The 12,159-nt window shown below is 39.2% G+C and overlaps 1 protein-coding gene across 3 annotated transcripts in view; it reads right to left on the reverse strand.

Moving 5' to 3' along the window:
• ARMC3 (armadillo repeat containing 3) overlaps positions 1 to 12,159 on the reverse strand; it is a 68,426-nt gene that overhangs the window by 18,801 nt on the left and 37,466 nt on the right. For all 3 annotated transcript variants that reach the window (XM_074574474.1, XM_074574475.1, XM_074574476.1), the window contains one exon: positions 660 to 909. In XM_074574474.1, coding sequence (XP_074430575.1) covers positions 660 to 909 — 250 coding nt within the window. The remainder of the gene's footprint in view (positions 1 to 659; positions 910 to 12,159) is intronic.

The raw sequence follows: 12,159 nt of genomic DNA on the forward strand, positions 1-12,159 counted from the left end.
ATGTCCTAATTAACAGCCTTGACCCATGAGAAAACCTCAGCTTATGATCCATGAATGCACATAGCATCATCCTCATTTATGAAAGGAAAATAGCATGACCATTGATAAACAGCAAAAAGTTCTACTTGCTGGATGCCACTGATCAAGGCATTAATTATATTTTGAGTTTTGTCTGAATTACATTTACGCCATGCACATCCAGTATCTTATTAATCAAGGTCAGACATTGCTGTACAGGCCTTGAAAGTGGGCAACAGAACGACACTGAGGGAGAGTAAAGAGGACAGAACTTATCTTCAAAGTTCAGCTGACAGTTGCAGCTGAGCGAAATCTTAATGTTTAATGCTCATAAACGTGGGGATTAAGATATAGCCCTGGTTAAAGCTCACTGAAGCCGCTGGAAAGCTGTAAAAAATTAATTTGGTGCGAGCAAATACAGCAGTATAAATACAAATGAAAGAAAACTCTTTCCAAGTTCTCATGACAAACTGAGCTAAATGGAGCTGAACAAGCCGATGATGAAAGCGAAAAACTAGTTACTATCTACAAAGCTTGGGACTTTTAGGACAGACACGAAACACAAAGATTCTAGGTTAAGTATAACACCAACCTCAGGATCGAGAAATACAAATAACCACAACGTCGAAGAGCAGTTTTACCTCCGTTCTTGCATCAGCGTCACAACCAAACGCAGCCACAGCGAACGCCGCTTTGCTTTGCACTTGGCTGTTGGTCGAGCGCAGCGGTCCTGCAAGCGCACGCATAATACCACGGCTCTGGATATTTACGCGGAATGGCTCCTGCGTGGCCAGGTTTGTCAGCGCTGCAGCAGCATTAGCAACGGCTCCATCCCTCTGAGCGTTCAAGGTATTTACTAGTGGCTCGATTACTTCAGCCTCAGCAGCAGCCCTAGCAAAATGAAGGAGAAAAAAAAATAATCTTGGTTATTTTAGGACCATTTTTTCTTCTTAGTGTGCTGTATTTACCAACTAAATTAGTATTACATATCAAGATTTTATATATATATATATACACACATATGTCATTTATACATGACTCACAGTGTCAAGTTCAAGAGGCACAACCTACACAGACAGGCCAAGTCACAAACTTCTGGATTCTTTAACTTATTAGGACATGGATTCTTTCTGAGGTTTTGAACAAGTGAATTAAATCTTGCATCTTTTCAAAGATGCAGAATTTCTGTCCAGGCAAATGCTTCTGCAGACCCTTATCATCTCTCCCCATAATCATTCTAGCACTACTCCTAATAAGGATTATAGTGCATGGAATATCATGTTGTTGTTCTTTGTGCTGTCTCCCTAAATTTCTGTGATGAGATACCTAGGTGGCAGAAACATCGTACACCAGTAGGTGTTCATGGCGCAGTTCAGAGCAATGTGGAAATTACTGAGCTGGCTTTATACAAGCTGATTTAGACAGCGGGAGTACAACAGACACATCGGCACAGAGCTCAGGGCTGACTATGGCCACGGTTCCACACCAAGTAGTCTCTGAGATCCAGTTTAAATATCCCCTCTGCTCCCGGGTGATACTGCAGCCGTGGCTGAAGGGTGCTGCCCCCCAGCAGCGCTGGGGCAAATGCTGGTGCGGCCACATTCTAAGCTAGATGTGCAAAACAACCTGTTGGCAAATAAAATTGAGGAGGATTGTTGGGATTTTGTTAAGGACCATTTCATAGATTTAGGTTAGAGAACAGCCAAGAAAAAAAAAGCAGTTGAAGAAGCACTAGTAAGGACATAGCAACTTCAGGCAGAAGACAGCAGAAGGGGCAGGCAGCTGCACCATTAGAGGACACATTCGCAAAGGACTTAAATTTTATGTGCTGCAAAAGCAACAGTCACGTGGGCCTACATCTCGGTCACAGCAGAAGGAACTGGCCTATGAACACTTCATCTCAGCACTGCCATTCTGCTTCCAACACTCACTGGGATAGCGCCTTTTAAAAGAAAAAAAAGTCAACTTCATATTTAATACCTGGGGTAAAGAATATATTTGAAAGCAGCTGGCGACATGGTTTATAATGGTAGTAAACTCTTGACCGCTACTGACACAAACCCTCAGATGAAGAGAGAACCTGGCCTGGCTGAGGGGAAACTACCGTTCTCTAACAAATCTGAAAATGTTTCTGGGTTACCACTGCATTATGTATTCTTTGGTTTCTTTGCCATAGGCAAAAAAGACTGCTTATACAAACGTAGTTTACATTCTTCAGATGCCATAAGATATTCCATAACTTAAGATTTTTGTTGACCGTCTTGCCAAAACTTTGCTTTCTACTAAACAACAGGAACTTATTTCTTCGTATCATCTTTCATTCGTTTCAGTGGTATTTTTTCCAATGTCATTATAAACCAGCACACTATAAAAATTGAATTGTCTTCCTTCTGAGTTTGTATATAACATTTGATAAAATGATTTGAGGCATATGTCCAATTTACTATCTGCTCTTAGTAAATTTACATTGGGCTCATGTTTGTTAAACAAAAGTTGGCAATATTGTTAGCAATGGAAATGCGCAGATGGCAATTTGAATTTTCCTTGCAACTGCTTTTTATACCCCCTTTTAGTACATTTTGTCTATATCAAAAACACAACAAACTCTCCCACCTCTATACAAGCATATCTGAGCACTTCAACAACAGAAGAGTGCACATTTTTTCTAAGTTTTGCTAAATTTCTGTCAACGCATTAATAAGAGAAATCTGGATGCGAAAATCTTATTTTTACTGTAACAGTGTCTTATCAAAATCCAACTAACCTTTTGGTAACTTTCACAGTTACAAAATAAATGCAAGCTTAGAAGCATTACAGATACAAGAAAGAGTTATGCTGTCAAAGACTGTCAAGGCATTGATAAAAAAAAACAACTCAGGAATGCTGATTCTGTGCTCTTATGCAACCAGGACAGAAAGCAGAATACGTGCCAACCTGTGCCAAAAAATCCCATTATAAGGGCAATGTGATGTTGATACTGTGGACTCAGTGCAAGTATCTCCCAAACCAGATTTTCAGAGAGGGGGATGCAGATCCTCCTGAGCATTCCTGGAATGGATCAGCAGAGGCTCACAGGGTTTGCCACCCTGATCTCTGCCTCAGTGACAAGGTGATGGCAGCTGATGGGTAGTGCAGGAGCACGGGGGTAAGGAAGGCTGGCAGGCAGGCGGGTTTGGAAAACCAGGGAAAAGGCAGCAATCCCGGGACTGAAAGTTTGTAGGGTTATTAGCTTGGGTGCAGCATAAAGGCATAGGGCCGGTTTGGTGTTGGCTAATTAATCCTCCTGGAGTAACTTTATCGCAAGCACTTGAGTCTCCGTTCAGTAGCAAATCCAATGTTTTCGGATGTCCTGCACTGCACTCCTCGGACTGTCTTCAATTTGCTGGATTTCCCCTTATCTGGGTGTCCTCCCTCCCCTTCCCTCCTTGACCAGATAAAGAAGAGATGAAAATGTTTTGTTTGGGTTTTATTTTTTGTTGGGCTTTTTTGTTGTTTTGTCTTTGTTTCGGTCTTGGTTGGTTGGTTGGTTGGTTGGGTTTTTACCCGCCACTGTATTTCTAGGCTCTCCGGTTAATATTGTCTTCTCTTCCCCATGAAAATTTTATCGAGATTTCCAGCTTCAGGAGTGCTGCAGCTCTATCCAGGCTGCTGTATATGACATGTTGATTGCACATGTAAGGATCAGCTATACACATGTATCACAGGTTTACCGGAAAACATCCCATTCATAGCACGTGTAACAATGACATAACGTACCTGCTGGCAAAGTGTGGGAGAGACTCACCATGGCAGCAAGGCATGTCCATAAGCTATCAGATTTACAGCATTATATACAGTATATACACACACAGCTTATCCAGAAAAAAACCCCAACCAAACAAAATCAAACAGGTTTTCCTGTACAATGTACATGCAGAAATTCCAGGATTTATGGGTCAGATCCAGTACTCATGAAATGCATCACTGCATCTCTCTGGTGCAGTATATCCAGTACTTCTGCAGTAAGTATAGGACGTACTATTCCTATACTACCCCAAATAACACATGTATTCTCCCATAGGAAATCCTAATAAACATATAGTCCTTAACAGACTGATCCCAGGACGATACACGGAATTGAATGACGTAGCCCAATCACATTATAAGCAGATTTACTATAATTTCCATAAAGCCAGCAAGTACACAAGTACTTAACAAAAGAGCAAGGTGACAGCTCCTCGTGTGTTCAGAGCTGACCTCAGCGAGGTACAGAGCACAGCCAATTTTCTCAAGTGCCACTCAACTTTAAAAAGGTCGAGAACCACTGATTTAGACAATCATACATATTTATTTCAATCCTGCGTTCTACTTCTGTGAAGATTCATTTCGAATCACAGTTTCATGAGTACAGTTTAATCAAGTAGCACAATGAATCACAAGGCAAAAAGAATTCATGTGAGAAGTGACAACAGCAGGTAATGAGAGTTGAAGGCAACCAATACCTTTGAGAGATTTTAAGAGGGCGCGAACACCTGAGGGCAACGCTGTGCCCTGGTAACAGAGATGCGTACAGAAGAGGTTATGAGGGATGAAGGAGGAATGGGGAACCCATGGCTCAACTCACTCCTACTCTGTAGCCCTCTGGAGAACACAGAAACAGGGCTGTCACCCTGGGCCAGGGACCCCCAGCTGCTGAAGAGACAGCATAGCCTGACCTCAGAGAGGAGCTGAAAGAACAAATATGCTTAAGTTTTTAAGGTGCTGAAATACTACAACATTAAGATTGAAGGCTGGAGATCCTCATTCCCTTCCATCTTCGGCAGAAATATTCACTCTGTCATTTTTTCATGACAAGGAAACAAAAGTCAGAGGAAGAAGCTTTTACCAGCACTGCCTTTGCCTAATGCAGATCAGCATCATCCTCTCTCCCCGCCTCCAGAACACACTCTGCTTCGGACACGTCCTGCTTGAGGTGGTGCACGTCATCAGTGCTCCCACTACAGGACTACATCCTCAAGGAAGAGGGGAGCCTTGGTTTAGCTGAAAAAAAGCATAGACTTTTTGATGCGGAAAAGGAGTAAATTACATAAATGCACAGCTTTTTCCCTGCGTGTTGTGTAAAGATTCAGAATACATCAACTTCCCTAATCATGGAGAAGAAAGATCAGGGAAAAGGAAAAAAGACAATGAGAAGGGGCGGCCGGGGGGGAGGATGTTGCATTTGCAATATCACCATGTTTTTTTGAAAAGTGGAAGCTGACTATTTGAATTACAAACATACAAAAAAGAAAAAACAGACAAGATAGGTGTAGAAATTGCAGAGCTTGGATTAAAGTTAAAATAATTTAAATGTTATGATTTATAAGCACATGGTTACGATCATTAGAGTGCCTAACCTAACAGGGTTAGGCATTTATCTTAATCAGGATATACACGGTTCAGGTACCCTAATAACCTTAACCACGCCCTGGAGTGAAACAGTAAAATTCTGATTACAATTGAAGTCAAAATACTGTATTCAAGAATAGCTAAAATATTTTTCTCAAGTGTCAGTGGAAAGGCAAACATTAAAAGGTCGGATAATAAATATTTAATCTAAAACATTAATTTTAAATATACACTATAAGTTACTAAGAGATTTTCTTGAAAATTCTGTAAAAGATCGCTCAAGACTCAAAGAATAAATGCTGAGAGTTTGAGAAAAACAAATGTTTTCTTTACTGTTTTTACTGCATCATTACCAAAAGTTTCACAATGCGAACTTTTTTTAAACGGTTACTTTGGAGACGCATGTGAATTTCACTGAACTGAATGTTTTGTTGCTTTAGTTGTCTGGGGTGCAAGAGGAAAGCTCAGACACTGGTAGAGTGTGGTGAAAACAATCATCAGTAAAAACTGGATGAAAACTCTGTGGGGGTTTTTTTATTATTATTTTATTTTTTTAGGACTGCAAGCTCTCTGGGGCAAGAACCACCTCTTTGTTGGCATCACATTAAGCACAATAGCTCTGGTCCCTGACCAAGCCTCCTGGCCATGGCAAGGAAGATAACGGATTATTTACTTAGCACATAGGGAATGGTCCAGCTAGCTTTTCCTCCTGAAGAGAAGGTCCAGCCTAACACAGAAAGCAACTATCAGTGTTCAAAGAGCTGACAGAAACGGCCGAGGCCGCCTCCCAAACCCATAACCCGTGGAGGGGAGATCAAGGGGAGATGACACCCCTCTCTAGTCTGGATTGTGCTTAATTTACACTAAACACCTTAGACCTTATGCTGCTATCCACTTCATAAAAATGGTAAAGTATGTTTGGTTTTGCTTCTTTTACCACAACTGAACACAAACTGGTTTATATTAAATTATATTTTTGTTCACTTCTATGCTGTTTACTTCCCCCCTTCTGACTGAGGATTTAACACAATTTCTGCTCAGAAAAAAATCAAATTTCTCCTCCTCACAAAGGCCGTTGGACTCTTTATGGACTTCATTTTCCAAATGTATTTGCAACTGCATGTTTAATTTCTGTGCAAAATTACTGTGATTGTGTGTGAGGTGCTTAGCTAGCCATTTATGCCTGTGCATATCTCATTTTCATACATAATTGCATGTAAATTATGCATAAGAATTATGCATCTAATTACACACACATTTTTTAAAATCAACTCTATCTGTGTTAAATCGCATGACTTCTTTTTCACCCAAGGCGTTTTTGATCCAGCTCTACTACGTAATTTCTGACTGAGAAAGTATATCATAACCAGAAGTTTGAAAAAGCTCCAGAAATATCTTCCTTTTTATCCCTTAAATGTATTAGTATTCTTCATTTGCCTTGTTATGTCATCAGAATAATCACATCCAATAAATGTCTTCTACATTTACCAAAAATCCCACTTTGCGATTTAATTATTTTCCAAAGCAATTGACTGTTGTATATAGCCACTCGTATTTTATTTAAAGATTAATATTACTTCAATTTTCTTCACTATACAAGGGAAATTAATGTCAGTATGTTTATTCCGAGTTAGAATCTAGCACAAGAGGCGCTGATCTACAATTTGGGGCCCCTTTGTGCTACAATAAAAATATTGATGAAATCAACAAACCATATTCATTTTTCATTTCAGGAACTGAACCCTCTGTTCCTGTTTTTTAATGGCAAGTATCTTGTTAAAACATCAACCAACCCAAAATTCAATAAACCTCACGGTCTGGAAGCAATAAAACGTTAAACTGTCTGGTGTAGCAGAGACTGTAATACCTGACTCTCATTTAGCGATACACAGAGATCTTCTAATGTCAGTCACTGAACTCATCTGACGAAGTTACAAAAATCTCAGTTCTAAAGCTGTAGTATAGTTAATTTAAAATATTACAGGGGCACTGATAATGAGCTATCAATGCATGATATCTGAGCCTTTCAATTATAATAGTACTTGCAACTTTTATTAAGAATTTCTGACACTTCCACTATTCCGAGAAAGGCTTGAAATTCAGCAACAGAAACCCATTTTGCGTCTTAGAGATCCCACATAGCTTCAGCCAGGACAAGCTCATGAAAAAGACCCTACCTACCCCCCTCTCTCTTTTTCCTGATCCAAGAAGTAGTGCATGCAAAAATCAATAACTCAGCACAAATGCTGAGAGTCTGGAATCCACATTGTTACAAAAGCAAACCAACAGGGAACATTCAGGAGCTGCCAGAGTGGCCTTCATGGAGGTGTGAGGGAAGGAAAGAAGACAGAGCTGGGTCCTCACAACAACTCGCCTGAACACGGGCACTGAGGACACAGTGGCTCTTCTTCATCTTTGGAAGCACCAGCTGAGAAAGGACAACGAAGCGGTGCCGAGTCTCTCTCTCTACACATAGTACTTGTAACATGAAGCTTGACCCCATCTTTCACTTCTGGGTAAGTCTTTTCTGGACCACTGTGAACTTACCTCAAACGGCAGCAATCTGTTTTGCCTTGCTAAAGGCTCAAGCTCTTATGATGACTCAGTGTGGAGAAACATATGATTTTAGTTTTCTCTCTTAAAATTAAATCTCATATACTAGTACATTAAGATAAAATTACTGAAGTTGCAAGTCAAGAGGTTTGAAGTTATTTGTGAAAGCTTATTTTTACCCCCTTGTGTGTATGACAGTCCAACTGGACAACATGCCACAGTCGGTGCACAGGTTATTAAGTTTGGATGATCAGCCATAAACCTGCAATTCCCTCATATACATTTAAAATAAATAACTTCACACTATACTAAAGTTAAAACATACACTTAAATAACTTGAATTTAATTTAGAAATACGCTACACAGAAATTGTGCATGTAAAAGCATGAGTACATTTGTCTGAGGTTTACTCATATGTAAAATAACCCTTGCAACTTTTAATTCATAAAAAGTATAATTCATCTCAGTGCGCATCCCTGGATGTCATCGTAGGGATACACACTCAAGAGAAATCATTGTACTTGTGCCACTCCAAAACCCACAGTTTTCTCTCCCAGGCTTAAGAGTCTCCATCCAGGAAGAAAAAAGTTTCACCTGATCCCACAGAAATCTACCATGGGAAATTACAGGTGACAACACACAGGCTCTGAGTGAAATTCCAGCCTTCCAGAGCTGAGGTAAATACTGATCATCCTGCAAGGCTTTGAAGCTAGGAGAGTACAAACAGGCCAAATGATTTTGCTCTATCTATAAGGGGTAGAACTTCTATATAGTTGCCATTATCCCAATTTATAAGTGTTCTCTTTTCTATCTGAAACTATTTTGGATATACTTAGGTTCTCATGCACTGGAGGATGCTGTGACATGGGATTTGTGTTAGAGATGAATGCTCTATATTGGTTTCTGTCTTCAATATAGTTACCTGATAGGCAACAGAATTAAAAAACAAACAAACAAACACACAGAATCATGGAATCGTTATGATTGGAAAAGACCTTTAAGATCACCAAGTCCAAAACGCGTAAAAGGAAAATGAATAGCAATATTTTTTTTTGTGAAAGAAGAGCTGTACTGGGAACAAAATGCAGTTCCGGTGTCTGAGTCTATAGAGGGACTTTTCCATATAGCCACACCTTCACAAATCTAAGAGAGAAAACCAACAGCTGGCTGAGTGAAACATTTTGCACCTGCCAGCAGGGCATGATTTAGGGTACTGTGAGGGTGGTGAGGCACCGGAACAGGTTGTCCAGGGAAGTTGTGGATGCCCCATCCCTGGAAGTGTTCAAGGCCAGGCTGGATGGGTCTTTGAGCAGCCTGGTCTAGTGGGAGGTGTCCCTGCCCATGGCAGGGGGGTTGGAACTAGATGAGCTTTAAGGTCCCTTCCAACCCAAACCATTCTATGATTCTATGGTTCTGTGGGTTGTCTCTCAGTCGTCTCATGTGATGTTAAAGTCATAAGGGGAACCCATTTCTGAATGACATCCCAGCATTAGGCCTTGATTCAGCTTTTCTGCCGAGGGAGAAATTTACCATAAAACGTTCTGCAGTTTTCAATGGAAGTCAATACGTAACTTGCAAGGAAAAGCTTGTCAGCCCTTGGGTAATGACCGTGTCGTCTTTTTTCTTTAGAAAACACCCATCATGCTATGGATACATAGTGAGGGAAAGTCAAAACAGGAATCTGTTCATGGCATGAGTTAACTGCATTTGCATAGGGCTCAGTAGAATGGCTGCTAATGTAAAAAATAACAACACAAACCACAAAACCCAACAAAATCCCTTTACCTTGCAGAACAGTAGCTCAAAAATATAATTCAGTCACTAGGGGTCAGTATTAAAACATATTACCTTTACACAATACAGCTAGTGGCATTCTATTGTTGATTCCCTCCTTCAGAAACACAAACTTATGCTACGAAGAAGAACTATTAAACCATAAAAAACATAAGACATATACAATGGATTACTATCTAATTTTGTTCTTAAATGTAGCTCTCACGTACTAGAAATTTTTGTTCCTGTTCTCATAAATTAAAACATATATTCATGCAAATGTATTATCTTACGTAATACCAACGTGTCAATATTGATGCACTTATATGAATTAGGTTCCATCTACAGTCTTGAATGAGAAAAGCTATTATTAAGTTTCCCGTATTCTAATAGGGAAGATTACTACCTAGTGATATTACTATTTAACAGTAATAATCATTGCTTCTTAATGATAATCACAGAATTTGAAATGTAAGAAAACTGGAAATTCTTTAAATTTGACAGCCATACCCATCTTAAAAACCATAAAAATCTGTTGTGGATACTGAAAATCCTCATTTAAGAAGGCGAGAGACTCGCACTACAGGTGAGCATTATCCACATGGAATAGACTGAGGATGTATTTTGGGTCACTAGATCAAGTATATGAATTTCGGTTTGGAATAGATGCAGCACCCCTGAAGTCAAGGGAACAACTCACTTTCTCCTCACTGGGCACTGCCCACAGCCAATGGGCCCCAGCTATCTCCCTATCCCCAACCTACTCCCAAATCTTGGAAATCTTGATGCATTTGAGAAAGCACACATTCAGGTGCCATCATAACGCCTATAACTGCTGATATGGACATAATTTTGCTAATGTAAATAGGTCCACTGACTCCCCTGAAGAATTAAAGAATTAGAAAATTAAATAACATCAAGCTTGCTGACTTTGCAAATTTTGGGATGACACTTTACTATTTTGAATCCAGATATAATACTTAGAAATATGTAACATGACACTAATTATACACCCCAGGAGAAATATTCTGCCAGATCATAAGTCTGCCATGTACCATAATTTCCTGCGGCCCTTAGTACAGCTGAACAAAAACCATCCCTTTCCTTCTTCCCCCAGACCAAATTCTAACTGAATGCAATAAATTTTGCACTTAAAATAAACAATTTAAGACAAATATCATTGAGGCTGTTAATTAGTTTTCATGTCCAGTACAAAGCTCTAAATTTCAGAGCATATGTTTTTCTTTAGCTGTAACTCCATTAGGTGCCCAGAATTCAGACATTGCCAGATTTATGAAGACAGCTATTAGAAATGGCATTTGTGCTACGACAATACTGAAGAAAAGAGCTGGTCAAATTAATGTCTGACTAACGGGTACACCTGAGATCTCATTTCTATGTGTTACTTCTAACTATTTATACTGAACACAATTACCTTATCCTAAATACGCTAAAAGCAAAAATGATTGATTACTTTAAATTGATACTTTAAATGGGAAAAAAATAGGCAGAGGCTGAAGTAAAATGTTTGTTCTGTAGCTAGTTGTATAGCACAGAATAATTTATTTTTCTGTCCAATAGATGGCACTGCTGTTTCTTTGTTTGTGTGTAATTTTTCAATTTGTGCATAATGTACATTATTGAAGTGACTGTGCCTACATTTCCCGATGCTTGGACACATCAAAAATAGACAGATTTCAGAGAGCCCTTAAAATGGCATTCTGCTGTCCAAATAACTGTATACAGTTTTCAATAAAGCAAGTTAGTATTCTGGATTAAAAAATGTGAAGTGGATGCAAATACCCAGCTGAACATAATTTTCTTCTTCCCAGAAGCAGATCATAGAAACAAATTCTGACACATATCTCAAGGATGGCCTTGGAGTATGTAATGTTACCCAGAGTAACATAACAAAATAATTTCTTTATCATATGTTAGAATAAGTACATGTGATTTTAAACTGCAGTATACTTTGCAATTTTACTGTTATTTAGTCAAATTATTAACAAGTTTACAAAGCATTTACCATCAATATACAGCAGCATTAAAATTCTGTCATTACTTTATGATAAAATTCTGATAAAAGCATCATCTGGGGGTGTCAATCTGTAAACTAATGAGGCATTTGACCGCCGTACTTTTTTATATGTGCTACTGATGCATGACACAACATCAGCTCTGCAGCAAAAACTTCTTAAATGCTGAAATATTCTAGACATTATTTATAGTAATTTTTGTGTTCTGGTAGAGATCATATTGAAAATCCAGGTTTTCCAGGAAACCTGAAAACTCAAACCGTTTGTATGGGACTCATGTTCTCTTCTGATCTAGATCTTTGGTTAAAATAGTACAGGGGCCAGAGTCATTCCTTGATTTATTTATTTTTGCCAAATTGTGGTTGTTTGGGGACTTGTGTGAAATGACAAGCTGGTCTCTGTCCCGTTCATC

This window comes from Larus michahellis, chromosome 2 (genome assembly GCF_964199755.1).
Source record: "Larus michahellis chromosome 2, bLarMic1.1, whole genome shotgun sequence".
NCBI lineage: Eukaryota > Metazoa > Chordata > Aves > Charadriiformes > Laridae > Larus > Larus michahellis.